This window comes from Phyllobates terribilis, unplaced genomic scaffold (assembly GCF_046119375.1).
Source record: "Phyllobates terribilis strain yellow unplaced genomic scaffold, ASM4611937v1 Scaffold_1__5_contigs__length_1240528914, whole genome shotgun sequence".
Classification (NCBI taxonomy): Eukaryota; Metazoa; Chordata; class Amphibia; order Anura; family Dendrobatidae; genus Phyllobates; species Phyllobates terribilis.
Genome location: NW_027362761.1, coordinates 593,774,392 through 593,802,047, shown reverse-complemented (window position 1 = coordinate 593,802,047; position 27,656 = coordinate 593,774,392). Strand labels below are relative to the sequence as shown.

Sequence of the window (27,656 nt, the reverse complement as noted above, 5' to 3'; positions counted from 1 at the left end):
GTGCAAATAACATGGAATAACTCAAACAAAAATGACAAACAACTATATACATGAAGAATACCTAGAGTTTCAAAATTCTAACTAAAGTAATCTTGCAGAAAATAGAAAACAATTAACAGGGTGGGCCTGCGAGGCCCCATGTATGAGTTCTAGGGTTAAACTCCCCCCTTCCTCTTTCCTCCGCTGGCCTTTGTATGAAATCCGCCATCTTTATTTGTGTGTGAGGAGGGGGAGAGGGTGAGGAGAGGGCACATAGGCAGAGGAGCAGGATCAGCTCCCTACAGACAGAGGAAGTTAAATGATAGAAGTGAAGGACCTTTGATGCTGTCATGCCCATGTGACTTATGGGAGCCATGAAACAGCTCGTAAGTGAAACCGCAGAAGAGAAGAGACTCTAGTGACAGGTAATTAGGGAACAGGGGTGCATGGGATGTGGGGTACATATGGTTGTGCAGCATATATGGGGGGGGCGGAGGCTACATGTGGGGGTACATATGGGGTGCCGGCTATATGTGGGGGTACAGATGGGGGTGAAGGCTACATGTGGACGTACATATGGGGGTGAAGGCTATATGTGGGGGTACATACGGGGGTGAAGTCTATATGAAGGTGGTACATATAGGGGGTGCAGGCCTTATGTGGGCGTACATATATGGGTGAAGGCTACATGTGGGGGTACATATGAGGGTGCAGGCTATATGTGGGGGAACATATGGGGGTGCAGGACAGGGGCGGACATACTGCCAGAGCAACTGCACCAGGGCCTGGCTATGCAGGCGTGTCCTTGCACGGTGGCTAATACTGAGGGCAATCTGGCCAGTTTCTCGGACCCCCAGGCTCCGGGGGGGCCCATGGCCAGATTGCCCTCATTATACACGGCGGCCAGGGAGCAATTCCTGCAGCTCCACTGTCTATAGAAGAAAATGGCAGCGGAGCTGCAGGGATCCGTCCTCTGCTTCCTGCCCACTTGTCTCTTTATCTGACACAGACGCGTGCAGCTTGATGACGTCATCATGCATCAGAGAGAAAGTTGCCAGTGAGGACGATGCTGCAGGGGAGCAGGCTGAGAGGTACGTTTTTTAATTTTTTTTATCCAATACACTGGGGAGACTGAGGACACTGAGGTGTGGTGGGGAGAGCAATGATGAGGGTGATGGGGGGAGAGCAATGATGAGGGTGATAGGGGGGGAACAATGATGAGGGTGATAGGGGGGGAACAATGATGAGGGTGATAGGGGGGGAACAATGATGAGGGTGATAGGGGGGGAACAATGATGAGGGTGATAGGGGGAGAACAATGATGAGGGTGATAGGGGGAGAGCAATGATGAGGGTGATGGGGGGAGAGCAATGATGAGGGTGATGGGGGAGAAAAATGATGAGGGTGATGGGGGAGAAAAATGATGAGGGTGATGGGGGAGAAAAATGATGAGGGTGATGGGGGAGAAAAATGATGAGGGTGATGGGGGGAGAACAATGATGAGGGTGATGGGGGGAGAACAATGATGAGGGTGATGGGGGGGAGAACAATGATGAGGGTGATGGGGGGAGCAATGATGAGGGTGATGGGGGAGAACAATGATGGGGGAGAACAATGATGAGGATGATGGGGGGAGAGCAATTTTGAGGGTGATTGGGAGAGCAATGATGGGGGAGAGCAATTTTGAGGGTGATGGGGGGAGAGCAATGATGAGAGTGATAGGGGGAGAACAATGATGAGGGTGATGAGGGGAGAGCAATGATAAGGGTGATGAGGGGAGAGCAATGATAAGGGTGATGAGGGGAGAGCAATGATAGGGGAAGAGCAATGATGAGGGTGATGGGGGAGCAATGATGGTGGTGATGATGGGGGACAGCAATGATGGGGTGGTGTGGGACAGCAATGATGGGGATGGTGTGGGACAGCAATGATGGGGATGGTGTGGGACAGCAATGATGGGGATGGTGTGGGACAGCAATGATGGGGGGTGGTGTGGGATAGCAATGATGGGGGGTGGTGTGGGACAGCAATGATGGGGGTGGTGTGGGATAGCAATGGTTGGGGTGGTGTGGGACAGCAATGATGGGGGTGGTGTGGGATAGCAATCATGTGGGTGGTGTGGGACAGCAATGATGGGGGGTGGTGTGGGACAGCAATGATGGGGGTGGGGGAGAGGACACGGGTATGGTGTGGGAGAACAATGATGGGGTGGTGTGGGGAGAGCAATGATGAGGGTAAGGTGCATAGGACACTTTATAATGAATTGAAGGTGGGAGAAGACGTTGTCAGGCTTGTAATGAATTGGGAGGTGGCAGAGGATGCTCAGTACCTGATAATGTCTTCTCCCACCTCTAAATTCATTATGATGCTATTAAAGACTTAGAATAAATAGGTGGGGGACACAGGGCAGGGACTAAGGCTATGTGCACACATTCAGGATGTGCAGGAGAAAATTCTGCTGCATGTCCTATTGTATTGGCAGGAAGAACGCTGCGTAAAATACATTTTTTGCCACGCTTTTGTTTCATATTTTCCCCCACTCTATAGTACGGGTGAAATACGCTGCAAGAATTTACATTATGCAGATTTTAATCTGCTGCAAACCTGCAAGTAAAAAATAAGCAATGTGTGCATGAGACTTCAGGAATCTCATTCACTTTGCTTGTACTGTAAAACCTTGTATAATTTCTGTGTGCACATAGCCTTACAGTTAATTGGGGAGGAGTCACAGAGACTGAATAGTTTATATTATTGGGCAGTGGGGATTATAGTTAAAGAGGGGCACAGTGCTGCTTATCACTTTATATTTTGATTACTAAGTGGCTAATAGTATATTAATGGGGGGGTACTTACCTGTATTCAGGGGAGCAGTGCGGGTGAAACGCATGTATGTTTACAATATATTTGACCTTGTTATTTTCTAGGCTGGAGATCATCGTGACAAAACGAGTCATGGCTGGGAGATGTGGACATGAAGGTCTGACCAGATGGAGAAGAAACAGCAGAAAATGACTCTAATCAGATGAGACGTTGGCGGTAAGTTCCTGGATGTAAATATTATTCTGTATCTGCACTTTGTGACTTGGAGTGATAATGTTATCTGTAAAATCCCTTAGGCCACATTCTCACATTCGTGTGATATGTCTATGTGATGCCAGATTTTTTTATTGGATGGTCCACGGACTTGTAGAGTTTTGTAGATCCATTCACACATCCATGAAATTCACAGATCTGATAATGAGATCTGTGAGGATCAAAGAATGTCCTTTACTTATCTGATTTTGAGGATCAGCATAGCACATGCTCAGTGCCTCTGTAAAAGCGGGCAGCACACCGGCAGTGCACACGGATACAGGAATGCAGCCTTATTATGTATAGCACAGTCCCTTAGTATATAGAGTACTCACTTATTATGTATAGCACCATCCTTAGTTACATAGTTTCCTCTTTTATTATGTATGACACTGTCCTTTATTACGTACCATCCTCTCTATTTATATATGGTGCCGTCTCTTATTATATACAGTACAGACCAAAAGTTTTGACACACCTTCTCATTTAAAGATTTTTCTGTATTTTCATGACTTTGAAAATTGTACATTCACACTGAAGGCATCAAAACTATTAATTAACACATGTGGAATTATATACTTAACAAAAAAGTGTGAAACCACTGAAAATATGTCTTATATTCTAGGTTCTTCAAAGTAGCCACCTTTTGCTTTGATGACTGCTTTGCACACTCTTGGCATTCTCTTGATGAGCTTCAAGAGGTAGTCACCGGAAATGGTTTTCACTTCACAGTTGTGCCCTGTCAGGTTTAATAAGTGGGATTTCTTGCCTTATAAATGGGGTTGGGACCATCAGTTGTGTTGTGCAGAAGTCAGGTGGATACACAGCTGATAGTCCTACTGAATAGACTGTTAGAATTTGTATTATGGCAAGAAAAAAGCAGCTAAGTAAAGAAAAACGAGTGGCCATCATTACTTTAAGAAATGAAGGTCAGTCAGTCCGAAAAATTGGGAAAACTTTGAAAGTGTCCCCAAGTGCAGTTGCAAAAACCATCAAGCGCTACAAAAAAACTGTCTCACATGAGGACCGCCCCAGGAAAGTTAGACCAAGAGTCACCTCTGCTTCTGAGGATAAGTTTATCCGAGTCACCAGCCTCAGAAATCGCAGGTTAACAGCAGCTCAGATTAGAGACCAGGTCAATGCCACACAGAGTTCAAGCAGCAGACACATCTCTACAACAACTGTTAAGAGGAGACTTTGTGCAGCAGGCCTTCATGGTAAAATAGCTGCTAGAAAACCACTGCTAAGGACAGGAAACAAGCAGAAGAGACTTGTTTGGGCTAAAGAACAGAAGGAATGGACATTAGACCAGTGGAAATCTGTGCTTTGGTCTGATGAGTCCAAATTTGAGATCTTTGGTTCCAACCACCATGTCTTTGTGCGACGCAGAAAAGGTGAACGGATGGACTCTACATGCCTGGTTCCCACCGTGAAGCATAGAGGAGGAGGTGTGATGGTGTGGGGGTGCTTTGCTGGTGACACTGTTGGGGATTTATTCAAAATTGAAGGCATACTGAACCAGTATGGCTACCACAGCATCTTGCAGTAGCATGCTATTCCATCCGGTTTGCGTTTAGTTGGACCATCATTTATATGTTTCAACAGGACAATGACCCCAAACACACCTCCAGGCTGTGTAAGGGCTATTTGACCAAGAAGGAGAGTGATGGGGTGCTACGCCAGATAACCTGGCCTCCACAGTCACCAGACCTGAACCCAATCGAGATGGTTTGGGGTGAGCTGGACCGCAGAGTGAAGGCAAAAGGGCCAACAAGTGCTAAGCATCTCTGGGAACTCCTTCAAGATTGTTGGAAGACCATTTCCGGTGACTACCTCTTGAAGCTCATCAAGAGAATGCCAAGAGTGTGCAAAGCAGTCATCAAAGCAAAAGGTGGCTACTTTGAAGAACCTAGAATATAAGACGTATTTTCAGTTGTTTCACTCTTTTTTGTTAAGTATATAATTCCACATGTGTTAATTCATAGTTTTGATGCCTTCAGTGTGAATGTACAATTTTCAAAGTCATGAAAATACAGAAAAATCTTTAAATGAGAAGGTGTGTCCAAACTTTTGGTCTGTACTGTAGCTTCCTCTGCTGTTATGTACAGTGCTGTCCTTTACATAGTGTATTCTTGTTATTTTTGTCAGTCACAGCACCCTCCCTTTATTACATAGTCCTCTCTTGTTAGATATAAAATGACTGCTGATGGAGCAGCCGGTGACCAGAGGACCAGTCCATTACCGCCTCCATCAGAAAAGAAGCTTTCCCATGCTCCATCAGCCGTCATTGCATTACATATCTAACAAGAGAGGACGATATGTAATAAAGAACAGGGCGCTATAGATAATTCAATATGTAAGGGACGGTGCTGTACATAACAAGAGAGGGCACTGTGTAATATGGGACGGCAACATACATAATAAAGGAGACTATGTAAGATATATATACACAGTATGTGTGTGGCTATATATATATATTATATATATAGCCACGCACACATATATGGGGGCCCATACACATTTCTTGCACAGGGGTCCCAAGCTATCAGTGTCCGCCCCTGGTGCAGGATATATGTGGGGGTACATATGGGGGTGCAGCATACAGTTGTGCTCAAAAGTTTACATACCCCGGCAGAATTTTTGCTTTCTTGGCCTTGTTTCAGAGAATATGAATGATAACAAAACAACTTTTTTTACACTCATGGTTATGGGTTGGGTGAAGCCATTTATTGTCAAACTACTGTTTTCTCTTTTTAAATCTTAATGACAACCATAAACATCCAAATGACCTTAATCAAAAGTTTACATACCCTGGTGATTTTGGCCTGATAACATGCTCAGAATTTGACACAAATGGGTTTGAATGGCTACTAAAGGTAACATCCTCACCTGTGACCTGTTTGCTTGTAATCAGTGTGTGTGCATAAAAGCTGCGAGTTTCTGGGATCCAGACAGACTCTTGCATCTTTCATCCAGCCACTGACGTTTCTGGATTGTGAGTCATGGGGAAAGCAAAAGAATTGTCAACGGATCTACGGGAAAAGGCAGTTGAACTGTATAACACAGGAATGGGATACAAAAAGATATCCAAGGAATTAATAATGCCAGTCAGCAGCGTTCAAACTGTGAATAACAAATGGAAAATCAGGGGCTCTGTAAAAACCAAACCACGGTCAGGTAGATCAACAAAAGTTTCGGCCACAACTGCCAGGAAAATTGTGCGGGATGCAAAGAAAAACCCACAAATAACATCAGCTGAAATTCAGGACTCTGAAAACTAGCGGTGTGGCTGTTTCAAGATGCACAATAAGGAAGCATTTGAAGAAAAATGGGCTGCATGGTCGAGTCGCCAGAAGAAAGCCATTACTGCGCAAATGCCACAAAGTATCTCACCTACAATATGACAAACAGCGCAGAGACAAGCCTCAAAACTTCTGGAACAAGGTAATTTGGAGTGATGAGACCAAAATGTAACTTTTTGGCAACAACCATAAACGTTACATTTGGAGAGAGGTCAACGAGACCTATGATGAAAGAAACACCATTCCTACTGTAAAGCACGGAGGTGGATCACTGATGTTTTGGGGATGTGTGAGCTACAAAGACACAGAAAACTTGGTAAAAGTTGAAGGAAAGATGAATGCAGCACGCTATCAGCAAATACTGGAGGCAAATTTGCACTCATTCATCCCAACTCTTAACACATCTCGTCAACCTGTCACTAACAACTGGTGTCTTCCCCTCATGCGTCAAACATGCCTCGATCACACCCATCCTCAAAAAACCCTCCTTTGACCCATCCTCTCTGACTAGCTATCACCCCATATCACTTCTCCCCTATGCCTCAAAACTACTCGAACAACATGTCCATTTTGAACTGTCTTCCCACCTCTCCTCCTGCTCCCTCTTTGGCCGCTTACAATCTGGCTTCCGATCGAACCATTCTTCTGAAACTGCCCTGACTAAAGTCACCAACAACCTACTAACCGCCAAATCCAAGTGACATTATTCTGTCCTTCTCCTCCTGGACCTGTCATCTGCCTTCGACACAGTGGACCATTCCCTCTTACTACAGACTCTCTCATCTCTTGGCATCAAAAACTTGGCCCTATCTTGAATCTCCTCATACTTAACAGACAGGACCTTCAGTGTTTCTCACCTCCTCATCTCGCCACCTATCTGTGGGTGTCCCCCAAGGTTCAGTCCTAGGACCTCTGTTTTTCTCAATCTACAACCTCGGCCTGGGACAGCTCATAGAGATTTCTCCCATGCTTCTCCCCTACTCTGGAACTCTCTACCCCAACACATCAGACTCTCACCTACCATGGAAACCTTCAAAAGGAACCTGAAGACTCACCTCTTCCGACAAGCCTACAACCTGCAGTAACCACCGCTCCACCATACCGCTGCACGACCAGCTCAACCCTCATCTACTGTATCCTCACCCATCCCTTGTAGACTGTGAGCCCTCGCGGGCAGGGTCCTCGCTCCTCCTGTACCAGTCGCTGACTCGTATTGTTCAAGATTATTGTAATTGTTCTTGTATGTATACCCCTTTCACATGTAAAGCGCCATGGAATAAATGACTCTATAATAATAATATTTGACTATTTAATACACACACACGTGGCTCCACGTACATCACACACGCCGCTCCGTGCACATTACACGGCTCCGCTACGCACATTACCCACACGGCTCCGCTCATTACACACACGGCTCCACTCCGCAAATTACACACGCTGCGCACATTACACACTCGGCTCCGCTCCGCACATTACACACTCGGCTCCTCTCCACACATTACACATGCTGCGCACATTACACACTCGGCTCCGCTCCGCACATTACACACTCGGCTCCGCTCAGCACATTACACACACGGCTCCGCTCAGCACATTACACACTCGGCTCCGCTCCGCACATTACACACTCGGCTCCATTCCGCACATTACACACACGGCTCCGCTCAGCACATTACACACACGGCTCCGCTCCGCACATTACACACTCGGCTCCGCTCCGCACATTACACACTCGGCTCCGCTCAGCACATTACACACACGGCTCCGCTCCGCACATTACACACTCGGCTCCATTCCGCACATTACACACACGGCTCCGCTCAGCACATTACACACTCGGCTCCGCTCCGCACATTACACACTCGGCTCTGCTCCGTCCTCCTCTATAATACTATACATCATCCAGCACAGCAGAGTCCTGCAGACACTGAGCAGAGAACCTTGGAGCTCCGCCCCTGATCATGTGACTGATCACATGACGGTGACGTCACACAGGTCCTGTCAGCACATGGTGGTACCGGCTCTGCAGGTGGAGGTTAGTGATGGGCAGTCCAGCTCTTGTTGGCTCAAAAAACGGCTCTTCTTGCAAATAATACTAATTTTCTCACTGTTATAACTCCAGTCCTTTGACTGTAAAGCCAGAACCTCATTACACACCTGTATCGGCATCTATTGAAGCAGTACAGATTGCTTTTTGCCCTGTCTTCAGAGTGTCAGCTCCTGTACAGACTGCTCACTCCTGGTTATTGCTGACCTGTGTTATTGTCTAGTATCTGATATTGCTTGTAAATGTCCTTTCTGCATCAGTCAGTGCTGTGACATCTGCTGGCGCTGGAGAAGATTCAGATTCTTAAGAATAAGTACTTGGAGGTGCATTAGGGTATGTGCACATGGTCGGTATTGGCAGCGCTTTGAACACAGTATACTTTATGCTGTGTCCAAAGCTCTACACGCAGGTGAATCCGCATGTGTTCATTGAACCATGCAGATTCACTGCATCCTAAACATTACAGTGATCTAATTTCTCTTGCGGAGTCGCTAGTCTCCGCCAGAGAAATTGACATGCTGCGGTCTGTGAAGACACGCCACATGTTCGTGTCCGTGGGTAATTCGCAGATGCACGGAGACGCATAGTGGGCATGGGATTTCTTGAAATCCCATCCACTATGCTCTAACATCTGGCCTCTGCGGTTTGCACTGCGTCCAATCCACAGTGATTGCTGATTTTGTGCACATACCCTTACAGGCTCTTACAGACTAACTGTGATCTGTGCACCACACACGCAGTGTTAGGCCAGTTTCACATGTCCTGATATTTCCGGTACTGGAAAAAACATCAGTTAGTGCTGTTCCCAAGTGTCTTCTGCTGAACGCTGCCCTCATCATTGTCCCCTGCCGCTGCTGAAATCAGCACATGCAAGGGACAATGAGTGATGAGCAGTATTCTGCTCCTGCTGTGTCCTGGTGTAAAAATAAGAATAAAATAAAAAAACATTATACTCACCTGTCCAAAGATGTCCCCCACTGTAACCCATCTGACCGTTCACGCCGAGGAGCCAGGGAGAATGACTTCTGCAGCACTGTTGCTGTGCTCAGTGAGCGGTGTCCTGTCACTCACTGAGCGCAGCGGAGGTTCGGGGCTCGCTCGCTGGAGTGAGTCATTCTCTCCGGCTCCTCAGCTTGAACGGTCAGATGGGTTACAGTGGGGGACACCTTCGGACAGGTGAGTATAATAATTTTTTTATTTTATTCTTACACCAGGACACAGCTTGAGTAGAATACTACTCATCATTGTCCCTTGCTGGTGCTGATCGCAGCGCCGGCAAGGGACAATGATGAGGCCAGTGTTCAGCACCTGGCGCTTGGGAACAGCGCTAACTGTACACTGATTCCCAGGCACCGGTACGTGTCACACTGATGACACATGGATGTCAACCATGTGTCATCAGTACGGGATGTTTTGTGGCCCGTGCAGCGTGTAAAAAACTGACATGTCAGCGTGTTTTGCCCACGGACACACGGTCTGTGGAAACACACTGTCATGTGCGCAGACCCATTCACTGGCAGGGGACTGAGGTTTAAAGCGCCACTCCAGCAGCAAAATAAAAAACTGCAGGAGTGGAGCTTTAACTACACTATCTAACAGCTTTTTTCTTTTTCTGCTTCCTTTTGATGATGCTTCATTTGAGAATCCCATTGTCTACTGGGATGCTCAAACGGTGATCATCAGATAAAAATTGGAATCATTCCCACCTTTACCCTACTGAACAATAAAGAAGTGTTCAAAAAAATAAAATCACATTTGGTATCACCGTATCCACAAAAGTACGATCTCTAAAAACTACAAGGGCTCGCTGACACACGAGTGAATAAATCGGACAAGTGCAATACGATAAAAAAATAGGATTGTACTTGAGCAGTGTAACACTATGGGGCAGAGCACTCAGATGTCACCTGAGTGCAGTGCAATTCCCACGGACACCGGCAATGAAGGAGATGGAGAAATTACTTCCTTCAGTGTGGACCTCAGGGCTCCTGCCCGGCAGCCTAATATTCCTCTGCTCGGCTGCCAGGCCCCAGTCTGTACCTGGACTCTACTGCTCCACAATCAGCTCCCGAACCCCTTCTTTCTCCACATCACAATTCTGGGAGCCGTGTTCTCCTCTCCTCCTCACTGTGTGATCTCCTCTGTTCTGCCTCTGTCACTCCTTCCTCTGCTTCTTGCTATTACTGCTGCTGCTCTCCTTCCCTCACACAGTAATTGTCTGGATCCCCTTCCCTGCTGCACTTCAAGCTCACTTGCCATCTTTGACCCTGTTAGGCTACGTTCCCATCATCCGGAGCCACCTAAAGCCGCCGGCAGCTTCCGCTCAATATGCTAATGAGCGGCACCATTTTTATTTTTTTTCACCTGTGGACTTTCCTCATAGAGGTTAGGTCTATGGGATAAGTCTGCATGCGGACCAGCAAGAGAAATTGACATGCTGCAGTCTGGAAAGACGCGCCGCATGTCAGCTTCTGCGGGTGTACGGAGACGCATAGTGGACATGCGATTTCTACAAATCCAATTCACTATGCTGTAACATCTGGCCGCTGCGGATTGGACGCAGCGCAAGTGCGCACCGTAACAATTACTGATTGTGTGCACATACCCTTCCAGAAAAAGAAGTTACCTGGCTCCTCACTTCTCGCCCTACAACCTTCACCATTGACCCTATTCCCTCACATCTCCTCCAGTCCCTTTCCCCGGCAAACACCACTCACCTAACTAAAATATTTAACTTCTCCCATTTTTTCAGTATCTTTCCCTCTTCATTCAAACATGCTATCATAACCCCTTTATTTAAAAACCCATCCCTCAACCAGAACTGTGCTGCTAACTACAGACCTGTCTCCAATCTTTGCTTTATCTCTAAACTCTTGGAACGCCTGGTCCTCTACCACTCAGATCATTCTCTTCTTGACCCCTTTCAATCTGGTTTCCACTCTTTACATTCTACTGAAACTGCCCTCACTAAAGTTTCTAATGATCTATTAACAGCTTAATTCAACGGTCACTACTCCCTGCTGATTCTCCTGGATCTCTCCGCCGCATTTGACACTGTGGATCACCAGCTTCTCCTCACTATGCTCCGCTCTATTGGCCTCAAGGACACTGCTCTCTCCTGGTTCTCCTCCTACCTCTCTGACTGCTCCTTCACTGTATCTTTTGCTGGCTCCTCTTCCTCTCCTCGTCCCCTTACTATTGGGATTCCTTAGGGCTCAGTCCTAGGTCCCCTCCTCTTCTCTCTACACCGCCCCTATTGGACAAATCATCAGTAGATTCGTTTTTCAGTACCATCTCGATGCTGATGACACCCATCTATACACCTCTTCTCCTGACATCACCCCCACTCTAATACAAAATACCAGGGATTGTCTGTCCATTGTCTCTAACATCATGTCCTCCCTCTATCTGAAACTGAATCTCTCCAAAACTGAACTTCTCGTGTTTCCTCACTCTACTAACCGACCTGGACCAGATATTGCCATTACCTTGGATAGTGCAACCATAACCCCCCAGCAGCATGCTCGCTGTCTTGGGGTCATATTTGACACAGAACTTTTCTTTATTCCCTATATCACTCTTGTCACCTGCATCTGAAAAACTTCTCCAGAATCCGACCTTTTCTCACCTTTGAAACTGCAAACACTCTCACTGTCGCTTTTATTCATTCTCGCCTGGATTATTGCAACTCTCTACTAATCGGTCTCCCTCTAACCAAACTCTCCCCTCTCCAATCTGTCCTGAATGTGTCAGCCAGGGTCGTATTTCTGCCCAACCACTTAATCGATGCCTCCACCATGTGCCAGTCATTAGACCGGTTACCCATTCGCTACAGAATACAATATAAACTTAACTCTCTCACCCACAAAGCTCTCCACAGTTCTGCACCACCCTGTATCTCATCCCTCATTTCTCTCTATCACCCAATCCGAAGAGACTCCAAGACTTCTCCTGTGCTGCGCCAGTTCTTTGGAATGCACTACCCCAAACGATCCGACTAATTTCTAGCCCCCACGTTTTTTAGCTTGCTTTAAAAACGCATGTCTTTAGACAAACCTCTCTCCCCTGTCCCCTCTTAAATATCGTTCAGAATCTGCTCCGTCCTATTCATCTGTTTCCACATCCTTCATGCACACGATAACTGCACTTAGACAGATATTGGCTTATTTATTATAATGGCTGGACCTGAAATAACAGGCACTTTTCACCTATTGTGTCCCCCCATTTCCTTGTAGAATGTAAGCTTGCGAGCAGCAGGACCCTCACTCCTTATGTAATTGTTCACTGTCTTACCTTGTATTGAATTTATTTTCTGTATATGTCACTGCTTTATTGTAAAGGGCTGCGGAATATGTTGGTGCTATATAAATGAAAATTATTATTATTATTAATAGTGCAGTGGATGTGGAACTCTTTAAAGCGCACCTGTCAGCAGGATTGTGCTCAGTAAACTACATACACAGTCAGGTGGGCGACATTGCACTGATTAATATGATACCTTGTTTGATGAAATCCGTCCTGTGGTTCTTGTGTAATCTTTACTTTCAGTTTGGAGATAATGATATTCACGTGCAGCGGGGCAGCCTGTGGGGGGCGCTCTATCTGGTGCTCTCCTTACATATTCATCTGTATGCTGTTATGACAGCTCACTGATCCTTCACTGACCTGCCTCCTATTTTACATAATGCATCTAGTAGTGCGGGGCTAGGTAAAATAGGAGGCAGGTCAAGGGAATGCATCAACCAAGGTATCATTTTAAAGGGGTTGCCCAGTACTTTATATTACCCCCCAATGTATCCCCCAGGGCCCCTAAGGATTTTTGTAATTACCTTACGTTGCAGATACTGCCTGTGAGTGGCGCTATCACTGGCATCATGTGACCCCTGACTGCAGCCGGCTCTGACATTCGCTGACGTCACGACAAGTGCTAGCAGCAACCGGGGGTCTCTGTCTTCTGCTTTCCATGATGGATGCCAGGCTGTGGCCGTGTCACACCCAGCATCCACCGCGTGCTCTGCCTCTCCCCATTCATTGGGAAAGTGCACCGTGGATGCTGGGTGTGACGCGAGGGGAAACCCCGCCCACAACCCAACAGCCACCGCGGGGACCCGAGCGCTGAGTCACGCCTCACTTGTCGTGATGTCAGCGCGGGGTCACGTGATGCCTGTGAGCGGCCACCGATAGCGCTGCTCACAGGCAGAAACAGCAACGTAAGGTATTTACAAAAATCCTTAGGTGCCCTGGGGGGATACATGGGTGGTAATATAAAGTACTGGACAACTTCTTTAATCAGTATAACAGCGCCCACCTGACAGTGTATGTAGTTTACTGAGTACAATCCTGCTGTCAGGTGCGCTTTAAGGGGCTTCCATTGGCTGTCTCTGCACAAACCTCTCTGTCCAGCAGATACCAGGGGGGCCCCGGCCTTCTCCCTGTAATCCCTGTACCAGGATCTGAACTTAGACAGGGGCCCCGGGTTACATACATGGAGAGGCTGCTGGCCGGAGGAGCGAGCTGGCAGAGAATAGTCGTGATGCCGGGTCACAGTCAGGGACAGAATACAAGCCGAGGTCAGGAACTAATAGCCAAGAGATTGGAGAAGATAAAGCAGCAGATCAGGGTCAGAACCAACTTATATCTTGGAGCCAGAAGCAGCTGCTGTGGAGGAAACAGGACGTGTCCTCACCCAGGGCCGAGCGCAGAGAGCGGACTACAACTGATACAGACTTGGCAGTAAGATGTAGATTACTTACAGGACAGCACCACAAATCCCATCCACACTAATGTTATACAGAACTGCGCCTGCATCCCCCAGTGCTATCCGCAGTGCAATTGTGGCGCCACCTAGAGGTACACATCGTGGTAGAGACTTAAAACGACGGTTAGTCTTCGTATTGTTTTCTTTTAAGTTTATGTTGTTTTTATCGTCTCATCTTTTTCCCATTCAGGTTCCTACAATCAAGGATCCTCTGCTGATAACGTCTCTGCGAGAATCTTCCTGATTAATGTGTCAAGGATGAATAAGGACAGAGGCAAGATGGCCGAGAGGATAATAAACCTCACCCTGGAGATAATCTTCCATCTTACCGGAGAGGTGAGAGGTTGTGATGTCATCACATGACATCATTATCTATGGGAATAACAGGTGATATGACCGGAGAGGTGAGAGGTTCTGATTAGTGATGGGCGAGCATTAAAATGCTTGGCTACTCGTTAATCCGGTCGACCAAATCATAATGCTCGGGTGCTCGACCCGGGTAATGAGTATAATGGAAGTCAATGGGAAACTCGAGCATTTTTCCGGCGCCCCTCCCCCCCAGAGGTTTGGAGGGGTTTAAAAATTGGTCAAATCGATGGAAACAGCGCTGAAATGGCATGGGAACAGCATGGAGAAGACCCCGGGAAGCAAATCTGAATCACAGCTCGCTGCTGTGAACAATGTTGTAAGACTACTATTACGCCACTTTTATAGACTGACAATAAAACATACAAAAACAAAGCTAAAATGGATTTTCCTAGAAAAAATGTTAAGGCTATGTTCCCACGATGCAGAAAATTTCTGCAGCATTTCTGCATCTCCCTGGCAGAAAAAACGCATGCTCATTGTACATGCGTTTTTCCTGCGGAATATATGCGTATTCACATGCGTTTCCGCATGCAGATTGACAAGCGCTTTCAAAGCGATTTTAGCATCACTTGGAAAGTGCTTGTCAACTAGGTCACACTATATAAATCCATGCAACCGGCATGGATTTATATAGTGTGACCCGAGAGAATGTCAAAAAATAAAAAAATAAATATATACTTACCCTCCGATGGCCCCCGCAGTCTTGATTTCCTCCATCCCGGCTGCCAGCAGCGGTAGAGTGAAGGACCTGCCGACGTCAACGTCGCGTGACCCGTCACATGACTCTGACGTCAGCGCAGGTCCTTCATTCCATCGCGAAGTGCCGGGAAGCAAGGAGGAGCGCACCGCTGGCCGCCAGAAGGTAAGTATATATTTTATTCTTTTTTTACAGCTATTTTAATGGTACCTGGGTGTGGCTGAGACTCTCCTCTCCACCCGGGTACCATCCGCACATTAGAACGCGCCAATTACACAAGTACAGATGCAGTCTTGCGGAATTGGCGCGTTCTAATGCAAGTCAATGGCAGCGAAAACGCAGCACTTCCGCAAAATAATTGGTAGTGCTGCGTTTTTTTCCGCAATGATAATCCGCAGCAGAAATTTCCGCAACATGTGCACAGCACATGCGGATTATCATTGGGGAACATTGCTGCCCTTCTACCATGCGTTTTTAATGCGTTTCCGCAGCTGCAAAAACCCTGCGGAAACGCATTAAAAACGCATCATGGGCACACAGCCTAAGAAATATTTTTTCCAGGGTAATAACTTGTATATAAGGCAAAATAAATAAGAGAAAAAAACTTCTCCTCCACACTTTGGGCTATATACCCACGTAGTATTATGCTGCGTTTTTTGCATGTTCGCATTGTTACAGATCCGGGTGGTGGAACCTCTGTACTGCGGTGCAAGGAGGGACCAAAGGGGCGTGACTAAGTATTTACTCGGCCCGACCAAGGTCGCACGGCGGCTCAGTCGACTCCGTGAACCAGGGAGGAACCGAGCAGAGGGACCAGGTGCTACTCTGGGACCGACCTTGTATGAGAGCAGGTGACTCCCACGGGTCAGATGGCAGGAACTGACCGGTACAGCAGATGAGCACGGCAGGCAGGCTGACGGGTGGTCCGGGTAGACAAGCAGGCTGATTCGGCTGATAGCCAGATGGGTGCTCCGGGTAGGCAGGCCGGCGAGCACAACGGGTAACTGGCAGGTGCTTCCAGGTAAGCAGGCTGGCGGGCACGACAGGTAACAGGCAGGTGCTTCCAGGTAAGCAGGCGGGCAGACACGGCAGGTAACAAGCAGGTGCTTCCAGGTAAGCGGGTTGGCGGGCACGGCAGGTAACAAGCAGGTGCTTCCAGGTAAGCGGGCTGGCGGGCACGGCAGGTTACAGGCAGGTGCTTCCAGGTAAGCAGGCGGGCAGCGCCCATAGACAGACTATCGGGCTGGAGAGTAGTCAGGTTGGCGGACAGGACTGAAGATCAGACTGGTGGACAGGACTGACTTGCAGAGGACCTGAGGGCTGAAGCAAAGTAAGTATCACAGAGCAACAACCTTGCTCGGGCACCTCCATATTGGAGGAGGTGCCTTTTATAGGGAAAGTCCTCCTGCCATTGGCCGGGGACTTTTTAGGACGATGCGCGCGGCCCCTTAAGAGGGAGGGAGCGCGCGCTCCCTAAGCACGGGGCCAGGGACGCTGCGTGCAGCAGCTGCAGGGAGGGCGGAAGACGCCGGAGCAGGACCGCAGCGGTAAGGGGGACGGCGTCTCTGCCTGGCGGAGGGCAGAGATGCCGATGCTACTCTCATTGCTTTCAACGGTGAAAAAAACATTCACCAGTAAATGTAATTTTAACATTTTAATACCTTATCTGGCCATGTGGTGTGTGAGACATGATCAGACACATCCTGTTTAATTTATGAAGAAAGGACTCTGAAAGTCCCATTTTGTTCCAGTGCCATCAGGCGGCCCTCACTATTTGTAAAGGGCCAGCAGTTGACCCTTACTATTGTGAGAGGGCCAGCAGGTGGCCCTTATTATTGTCAGAGGGCCATTCGGCAGCCCTCACTCAACATTTTTAGGGGGCCAGCAGCCGGCTAAGCTTTGCAAATCCATATATTGCTACTGCAATATAATGTATCCATCTGTGGTCAAATTTTCTTTTTCATATACATTCTATAAAGTTTGAAACTTGGTGGGCCAGCAGGTGGCCCTCACAATTGATAGAGTGGCAGCAGGCAGCCTCCACTATTTTTAGACGGCCAGCAGGCGTCTTGTGGACAGATAAGACCAAGATAGAGCTTTTTGTTAAAGCACTTCATTCAACTGTTTACTGTAAATGGAATGAGGCCTACAAATAAAGGCACTGGGTGACTTGACTGTGTGCAGGGCATCATGAAATGTAAAGATTCCCAAAGGATTTTGGGTCGCAATGGAGTGCCCAGTTTTAGAAAGCTGTATTTGTATCCTAGGTCATGGGTCTTCCAGCAGGACAATGACCCCAAACATACTTCAAGAAGCACCCAGAAATGGATGGAAACAAAGCACTGGAAAGTTCTGAAGTGGTAATTTCAGCTCCAGTAGCGTCAAGTCTCCCACTACTACCTCTTACATTCAGAAGCTACAGAGAAATTGTGAATGGACACATTAAATCAGTTAAATTTGCCTGCATTGATGAATTTGAGTACAGATCACTTTAAAAATTATGAATCTGTCAATCAGTGTTTTGTAAAAGCAACCAAGTTATAGACGCCCCCGGAAGAAGCTGGCGGCGAAACGCGCATCGGGGTGGGGGGGGGACGGGGAGTACAGGCACGGCATGGCACCCTTAGAAGATCTCCAATCCTAGGTAATCTCTCTAAGCATAGTTATGGTGTTTAATTCAACTTTAAGATTGCCATAATCGCGACAACCATGGTGACTGACCAATAGAGTACTTAAGGGTATGGTTAATTAGTTTACATCTGGCACTCAAGGATACCGGTAATTTAAGGGATATAGATAAGTGGAATCACTAACTTTCCTATACCGTTTTGATTACTATATATTCTATATTTGATTGGACTATTATTTCTATAGTAAATGTTCTTATGACTATGGTCTGAATTTATTATCATTATAACAAAGGTGTACTTTACATTTGATTGGATTGTTCCTTCCATAGTAAATAATCCTATTAATATTTTGTAGGATTTTCTTACATCATGTATGTTCTTTAGAGATCATTTTTTACCTAGATTGGGTATACATCCATAAGATATATGACGCGCCCCCTGGGCCGCACATGTGAGGGGATACCCGGAACTGGACCCGTTCCGGATGCTGGGGGTTGTAGTCCTCGTGTGGCGGGGACCCGGTCCGTGGTTCAGGGTGGTCAACTCAAATGGCGGTCTATTTATGTGGTTTTTACGATATTAAATGTCCGACTACGCCACCCGTGGATTGTGGTCAGGATGAACCGCCGCTGCATGGCAGACTGCTGAGGCTGGTGTTGTGGGTGCAGCAGAGTGTAATACAACTCCCCACGGGAGGAGTGTAGCCTCAGGGCAGTGTATGCGGAGGATGGGGGTGATGGTGCAGGAGTAGCAGTGACGACACAGAGTTAGTGATGCAGTCCAGGGTCTTTACTCACAGTTCTTATTATCCAGACCACTTCTGCAGGTAACGGCTGCCCACGTCGTACTGTGCTCACCAGGTGAGGGGCTCGGCCGACTCCCAGGTATCTCCGGAGTATTTCACAGGACCCCCTTTGTGTGTCCTTTCTCTGGCCTGTCATACCCCGTCAGTGACCTCGCTTCTGTCCGGCTGCCTCGGGCCTTCTCTTGGTAAACTTGGCGCCAGTCTCCCTGAACCTATATGGTGCCTTCCTAGCGGGTGTAGCGAGTGGCTGCGCCACATGAAATGTCACAGTCTCCGGTTTCTAGCTGAGGGTAGTTCCCCGCCTCCACTAGTTTCGGGGACCGGTCTCCCCCTTTGGCCTGACCCTTCTACGCAGGTAGATTCGGGCGTGCGGTGGCGACTCGCCGGTCGCAGAGCCCATGCAGAGCCTCTGCTCCCACCTCCTGCTCCCTCTTCTTCTCTCACTGAACTGACTCCCTGATCTAAGATGGTGCCCACCTTTTATACCTCCCTGCTCCTGCACTACTGGGTTCCCCCTTTCTCGGTGTTCCCTCCCCCCACTCCAGCCAGGGACAGGGACTGTCGTGCTCTACTTGGAGCATATCGGTCGCCCTGCCCCCCGGAAATGTGGTGTAATACATGCAGGTGTCGGGGTCCTGATCCTCACTCCATCCTTACCTGAGAGTGAGATATCGCACATCTGGTTGAGATGCAATACCTCTGTAGCAACCGAGCCCTCGGGGTGCTACATATACAGTTATATTTTTTATAGTCCATGTCCCCTAAACACAGCATTTTGCTTTATTTTTATCTTTACATATGTTTTTATTGATTGTGAATAAAGATTGGCGTTTTTATGAATGGATCGCTTCGTGACTCAGTAGTGTATTGGTGCTGAGGTTGTTGATACATTAACATTGTTGGAAGTGCCTCTATGTTATCGAGGGACATTTTTTTGGTTAATCCATATGCTTGTTAGCAGAATACCGACAGTTTTTTTTTATTTTATTCTCATTGCTATATTGTGTAAGCAGAGAAACTTTTCCATCATCAGACATGATCGCATATTACTGCGGTAATAATACAGCCATTTTTTGGAGCGTGCCAAATATTACACTCCATTTAAAGTCAGCCAGCTGTGTATTGTTTAACCTATGCAAATTGTCTCTTCAGAGAGGAAGAGGACCAGAACTCTAGTGCCACCTACAGGAAGTAGCAATCCTACTACTTAGGATTGCTACTTCCTGTAGGTGGCACTAGAGTTCTGGTCCTCTTCCTCTCTGAAGAGACAATTTGCATATTTTCCAGAGGAGCATTGCGGCTTTAAAAGTCTCCTCACTGTGACATGCTTAACATGTCGCTCTCCGCAAGGAGAAATGTTACCCCTTAGATACCATTGTTGAACCTATTCACACTCGCTCGCTGACCAATTCCACATTTATAAGGCCACTTCCTAAAACCTTTGTGATCAGACGTGATCCCATATTACTGCAGTAATAATTCTGACATTTTTTGGAGCAGGACAAATATTACCCTACATTTAAAGGCAGCCAGCTGTCACACTTGGTCGCTGACTAATATCACATCTATAAGGCCACTTCCTAAAACCGTGGTAATCAGACGTGATCCCATATTACTGCGGTAATAATTCTGACATTTTTTGGAGCTCCATTGAAAATGAGCAAGGCGCGTGGCAAGGGATGGGGAAGTGGACGTGATGATGATGGTTCACGCAGAGGCCGAGGCTGTGGGCAAGATGAAACTGTGCCTGCTAAGGGAGCACAACAAACACCCACATCATGTTGATCTACCTTCCTCTCCCAATTACTAGAGGGCCGCGGAACACCACTCTTGAAGCCAGAGCAGTGTGAAAAAGGTTGTTGGTTGGATAAGAGATAATGCTTCCAGTCAGTTTGCCACCACCACCACCCTGTCTTCCACACAGTTAAGTCTCAGTAGCCATGAGTCTGGACCACATATTCCTCACCCTGATCTTCCTTCCTCCCACCATGCCGAGTGCACGGAGACAACTGATCCCACACTTGGACACTCCAAAGAGCTGTTCACTTTTCCATTTATAGATTCAGGCCTCTCGCCCGGCCCACTTCAAGCAGGGCAAGAGGAGATCACATGTAGCGATGCCCAAATATTTTAGCAGCCACGGTCACACGAAGGCGACGGTGGGAAACTGTCGCAAGAGGTGGATGATGATGATGACACAATTGCCAACAAGTCAGGCGAAGGCTCAGGGTGCATACGTGGAAGACGAGCTGGTGGACGATGAAGTCACTGACCCAACCTGGCAAGGTGACATGCATAGCAAGGACAGCAGCACAAAGGGGAAGGGAGACTTAGCACCACAACAGGCTGGAACAAGCAGTGGGGTGGCCAGAGACACAAGGCGGGCAACTGTTTCCAGGAACACCAACATGAGGGACTTTGCTAGTCCAACTGTTAGGTCTTTCAGAGTATGGCTATTTTTAAAGACTGTCTAGATAATCCCAAAAAGGCCATTTGCACCCTCTGATATGCGAGCATCAGCAGGGTGTCACACTGACACTGCATACAGGAGGTCAGGGGCCTAAGCTGACCCTAAGCTGGGGTCCTGACTAATCCCTCTACCTGGAGGTACTGTTAAAGGTACAGAGGTCCAGGCCGCCAGCGTAACCCCTACCTCCTGAGGATCCCTGCACCTCAGTAATCTAGTCCTGAGAAGGACCCCGATCACAACAATAGGGGACAGGAAATAATATGCCAACACACAGTACTTAGACGAACGAGACAGTACAAGGGTCAAACCAAAAACCACCTTGCATACAAAAACTACACCACAACTACAGAGGGAACACCAACGGGAAAGGAGATAAATGATAAAGCGAGGAAGGGAAAAAACCACACCAAGTACACTTAGCTCAGAACTCCAAAATACCACGATCCGCTCTGTTTGTCTGTATGAAATGCTTTCACCGACACTTCCCTAACAGACCGGCAGGCATTTGAAGGAGTCCCACTACTGCAGCATTGATTGCAGCTGGGCGAGGCTGGACCTCGTCTAGCACAGAGAGAGAGAGTTAACTCCCTCACTGCCGAAAAACACAAAACACCAAAAACTCAGCTGCGAGAAGTCAGGCTGTGTAATCGTGACGATCTTCGTGGCGACACACCCGTGACACAGGGGCAGCAAAACCAAAAGCATGCTCTGGCACATGACAGCAAAGCACCCGACTAGTTGGGCCGAACGCCAGGCTCCAGAAACAGTGTCTGCGGGTGACACCACTACCTGTTTCTATGTATAAGCTTTGACTGAGCACTCCGTCTCTATACCACAAGTGGCTTTAATTGCAGCAGGTTCTTGCCTTCCCATACACAAGCAGACATATGTCTCTTAGAGAGGAGTTCAGACAGGCAGGTTCCTGGTATGACGAGAAACGCCTTAATGTGGCTACCAGGTACACATGAATTGGCCAATTTATGCACTAAGATCTCATTTATTTCTATTTTCTAGAGCAGTAATGCTATTCAAATTTCATATATTTCATGTTCGCATACTTAGCGTTGCAGAGTGCTACTTTGTTAGTTATTTGTATATGGAGGTAGCTGCTCCTAGTAAGCACCTGTACACACCTATTTCTAGTTTTAGATGTGCCGGTCAGTTTTTTCTGGTTCTATTGGTCATGACAGGGAAGACTTGGCTGTTACCAGTCTGGCTCACATGGCTGACTCTATGTTCTTCTGCCTTTCCCATGACCCTCGCGTTGTACACATTTTGGCTGACAGTAATTACTGGTTGGTCACACTTCCCGCAGCAGAGAGGTCTAGTAAAATGTTGCAGTACCAGAAGGCCCTTGTTGAGGAATTATTAAAAAAATTCCCATCTGAAAACGCTGGCAGTAGAGTTCACAGTTCCTTGGACAACCAGCGAGTACAGTCGAGGGAGACACAAATACGATGCAGCAGAGGCAGGGGACAGTTTTCTCAGCCCCTCCCAGTTCCCAGGCCCTGATGCGCGGGGTACTCTGACAAGGAGGGAAAGGTATTGGAAGATGCTGAGGGAGTACCTTTGCCGACCGTACCGACGTCCTCCATGATTCCTCTGTGCCTTTTAATTATTGTGTATCAAAGCTGGACACATGGCAAGAACTGGCTCTCTACGCCTTGGAGATCCTTGCCTGCCCTGCCACTAGCGTTTTGTCAGAGCTGGTTTTTAGTGCCGCCGGGGGTATTATAACTGAAAACACTGACAGGCTGACAATTATAAAAATGAACACGGGCTAGATTGGGCCAGACTTCTCAACACCACCGGATTATAGCAGCGGAACATAAAGTCAAGTCCAGTGGCTTTTTTTTTGGGGGGGGGCGTCTATTCCCATGCACCTCTTCACACCCAAACATGGATATATTCTTCCTGATTTTGTCTATTTTTCGTTGTCCTCCTTCTCCTTTATCCTACGTCACCGTATCACCAGGGTGACCGAGATGCAACATCCACATAATTATTTTTAAGGGTGTTTATGATGCCCGTAGGAAATTTTTGTAGAAGCCTACCTATAACATTCTGTATGTTATACAGTATGTTCACGTATACCCCCAGGGGTAGATGTTTTTCAGCCCATGCACATACTGCATGGGCTTTACCAGTGTAGGAGACCCACTCCTTAACCATGGTAAAAAATTTTTTAATGAGGACCTCCTCTACGTCGCTTCAAAGGGGTATTGGGGTGCGTCCAAATTTTTGGCAGCCTTTGAAGTCACTGCATATGCAATAACAGTATAGGAGACCCGCTCCTTAATAATGGGAACAACAAAGCATAGCCGGCTGATGGCCCTCTAACAATAGTAAGGACCAGCTCATGGCCGTGTAAAAAGAGGCTTTGTGACTTTCAGAGTCCCTCCTTCATAAATGAAACAGAATGTGTCTGATCATGTCTCTCACACCACATGTGCAGATAATGTAATGTAAAATGTTAAAATGACATTTACTGGTGAATGTATTTTTCACCGTTGAAAGCAATGCAAAATTGCAAAAATGCATCAAAAACGCTACATGTGAACATAGCCCAAGGTATGGAGAAGCATTTTTTTGAGGGGATTATTTATTTTACCTTATATGTAAGTCATTACCCTGGAAATAATGTTCCTTAACGTTTTTTCCAGGAAAATCCATTTTGGTTTCCTTTTTGTATGTTTGTATTGTGAGTCCGTAAAAGTGGCGTAATACTCTCACAACGTTGTTGACAGCAGTGACCTGGGGGTCAGAGATGCTTCCACGGGTCTTCCCCATGCTGTTCCCATGTCATTTGAGCACTGTTCCCATCAATTTGGGCAATTTATATGCCCCCTGCAGACCTCCGGGGCGGGAGGGGGGGATGGGTTGCCAGAAAAATGCTTGAGTTTCCCATTGACTTACATTGGGCTCGCTGCTCGGGTTGAGCACCTGAGCATTATAATTTGCTCAACCCGAGCAACGAGCACCCGAGCATTTTAGTGCTCGCTCATCACTACCTACAGGCAATCCCCGCATGTTTATTGGCTACTTAAAAAGCGCCAAATATGCAGGGCGGGGACTCGAGCTCCCACCCGAACATTCAAAAAATACTCAAAATGGCGAGCATCCCAAGCACAGTGATGCTCGGGCGAGTTACGAGTAGTGGACGAGCACGCTCGCTCATCACTAGTTCTGATGTCATCACATGACATCATTATTTATGGGAATAACAGGTGATATGACCGGAGAGGTGAGAGGTTGTGATGTCATCACATGACATCATTATCTATGGGAATAACAGGTGATATGACCAGAGAGGTGATGGACTCTGGAAATGTCTGTAGTGATATTATTAATGTCTCCACACTCAGGATTACACAGTAGTGAAGAAGACCTCTAGTGATCGCTGTCAGGTCCCTGTGTCTGAAGGACGGGGAGGAACCCTGAGCCCAATCCCGGGGCCTCCACCTCACCCCCGGATACATGAGGACATCAATGACCAGAAGATCCTAGAACTCACCAACAAGATGATTGAGCTGCTGACTGGAGAGGTGACACTGCTGGGAATGCTGGGCTATTATACAGGACGGCACTGGTGGATTCTGGGTGATGACGGTATCATTGTGTGTGTCAGGTTCCTATAAGGTGTCAGGACATCACCGTCTATTTCTCCATGGAGGAGTGGGAGTATCTAGAAGGACACAAGGATCGGTACAAGGAGGTGATGATGGAGGAGCACCGGCCCCACACATCACCAAGTAATAGACAGGACTAAATCCACGCGGCCTATAATTCTCTGTATGTAATAATGATGTCAGTCCTGTCTGTGTCTCCTGCAGGTCTCTCCAGTAAGAGGACAACCCCAGAGAGATGTCCCGCTCCTCCTCCTGCACAGGACCATCAGGTAGATGGAGATCTCCCCTATGATGTGTAGACGGCTGTGACCTCCTTGTGTTCAGTCTTGTCTTCTCCTCCAGTATTAGATGTTTTATACTTGTGTAATGAGAGCGGTGGAGACGGCAGGATCACAGCTGACCACAGACATGGCCGGATCTTCTCACCATTATTCCCGGTGACTTCTCCAATCATCGGGAACTTTTACAATATTTGTTTTGCAGCTTTTGGATCTGGATAAAGATCTGAACAATATTAATGCTCCAAAGAGAAATGTGAGGGGCGATCAGCGGTGTAAAGAGGAGCCCCCTACCGATAACCGCCCAGGTGAGGAGCTTTAGATGAATATTCACTGTTCAGCCACAATCTGAATTGATAATAATGTGATCCTGTTATATGTGATGTCACAGGTCGTGCATTTATAATATGGATGATAATATACAGCGGGAGATGAATTATACTTATGTGAGCGGCCGATTTCTTCATCCTCTGATGTCAGTTCTGATGAAGGAAAGTATTTGTCCAGTTTGTGACTCAGAAACCATTAGCTCCTATTAATCTCATGTCCGTGTTTGGTGACAGAATACAGAACATGGAGACGTCCCCCCAAATAACCGCGACTGACAGCCGGGCTCCGGCCATAATGATTGGGAGTGGAGATAACTCTGATCTTAGTCTTTACCGCTAAGATGCTGCGTTTAGTAACAACCATGAGTGTGAACAGGGATAAGAAATGAAAACCTTTTTATTTTAACAAAACTTGGATTTATTTTGAGAAAGTAAAAAACAAACAAACAAAGACCCCAATATAATGTAACCCGGTACTGTATTAATTTACCAGCAATTCCTCTTCTCTAAAAAAAAAAAAGTTACTCATTTACAGCTGCCCGGAAAGGGTTAAATTAAAACCAGTGACTGATCCAGAATAAGAATAATCCGACAATGCGGCCTCTTGGAACTAAGGATTTTCTCTCCATGAAATGTGGAATTTTTGTAGAAAAGTTGTAAATCCGATAACAGACTAATGATATCTGTATATATTTGGTGTTGCTGTAATCGTAAGGACCCGATGTTACTTCTGCCGCACAGAGAGGGGCACAAATATGCAGAAAGTCAACATACAAATCATACAAGGGCTCTTAAGGCTGCGCGGACTGAAAGATATAAAAAAAAGTTATGGTCCCTTGTGGTAACCTCATGTGGAGTACGGCAGAGGGTTGTACTCCTGGCAGTGTATAATGTGCCTCACTTTGGTACTCCTGGCAGTGTATAATGTGCCTCACTGTGGCCAAGCTTTCTGTCAGGATGAGAGTCTTCCCTTCTCAAATTACACACACACAAAGTTCCACACTATAAGGTTTTCACAGTAGCTGCCTCTAATTAGAGGATGATGATGGTGATGGTGAGGCTGCTTTTTTGTTTACTGTGTCCTATTTATATGACTCAGTCCGTCTTAATTTGTTGTGGGTCTCCAACCAGTAGCCGTGACTTACGGCTTCACATAAGAAAATAATTTTGGTGAGTCCCAAAAATAATTAAAATCCTCAATTTATTACAAAATAATTTAAGAGATCATACAGGTTGGGAATACATCTCAACGCGTTTCTGGCAAAAAGCCCTTATTCACTGAGATACAGATTCCTTATGATACATGGTATAAAAACAAATGGTAACCAACCGTTGATCAATAAACACATATGTTAATCAATCACATTAGAGAATAATTAGCATAATCACAAGGCTAAATCACAAGGAAAACCAGAAGGAAAAAAAAAAAAACAACCTGCATTCAAATCCCTAAAATTTAATATAGGTAAAGAGTATCATTCCTATGGTTCATACCTTTGGGGTATTTTGTATCAAGTTTAATGATCCAAAATAATTCTCTTAGGAGGAGTTTTTTCCTCCAATCCCCTCCTCTAATAGGAATATACACTTTTTCTAGCCCATAGAATGAAAAATTGTTTAATTCCCCTGTATGTCTCTCTACAAAATGCTTGCATGCTCCTGAATAGGATGCCTTTTTATTTTTCATGTTGGTAACATGTTCGGCCATCCTTTTCTTTAATTGACGTATTGTGCAGCCAATGGTTTTAAAAAGTGAATCAGGTGAAGTCGATCTAATAAATGTTGATACAAAGGATTTTCGTGTTTTGAATCCATCTTTCTATCCAAAAGATTCTAAGGCTGAATATATTTAAACTTTTCAATCTTTAATTGAAAGAGATTTGATAGAAGTTTCTCAAAAAATTCAAACAGAGTGTATCAAATAAAGAAAATAATCTAACTATAGATGAGAAAAAAAGCGATCACTAGCTTATCCAAAAGAGATGACCTGGTGATGAAGAAATCCGACAAAGCAGGCTGCATTGTTCTTATGGATAAGAAACTATGAAAAATGTGTTTATGATATCCTGGATGATAATGAGACGTATAAAAGTATACAATTTAATCCTACAGAATCATGCCGAAAAATCTTGAGTAAATTGGTTGAAGACGGAGAAAAAATGGGGGTGTTTACTAAAAAAATGAGTTATAATATTATACCTGATAATCTGATAACCACCAATTTTTCATGGGCTCCCTAATACCCACAAATCAGAATTTCCTACACCTTTACGCCCCATTATATCAAG

The 27,656-nt window shown here is 46.4% G+C and overlaps 1 protein-coding gene and 1 long non-coding RNA gene across 2 annotated transcripts in view; both read left to right on the top strand.

Moving 5' to 3' along the window:
- Positions 1-250: 250 nt before the first annotated feature.
- LOC141272033 (uncharacterized) lies at positions 251-14,493 on the top strand. The gene is made up of 4 exons (XR_012321956.1): positions 251-404; positions 989-1,070; positions 2,904-3,015; positions 14,352-14,493. It is a non-coding gene; the product is annotated as an uncharacterized lncRNA (long non-coding RNA).
- Positions 14,494-14,789: 296 nt separating this feature from the next.
- Positions 14,790-27,656, top strand: part of LOC141272522 (uncharacterized) — a 28,409-nt gene continuing 15,542 nt past the window's right edge. The window contains exons 1-5 of the mRNA XM_073683374.1: positions 14,790-14,846; positions 24,498-24,677; positions 24,761-24,884; positions 24,966-25,030; positions 25,245-25,347. Coding sequence (XP_073539475.1) covers positions 14,790-14,846; positions 24,498-24,677; positions 24,761-24,884; positions 24,966-25,030; positions 25,245-25,347 — 529 coding nt within the window. The remainder of the gene's footprint in view (positions 14,847-24,497; positions 24,678-24,760; positions 24,885-24,965; positions 25,031-25,244; positions 25,348-27,656) is intronic.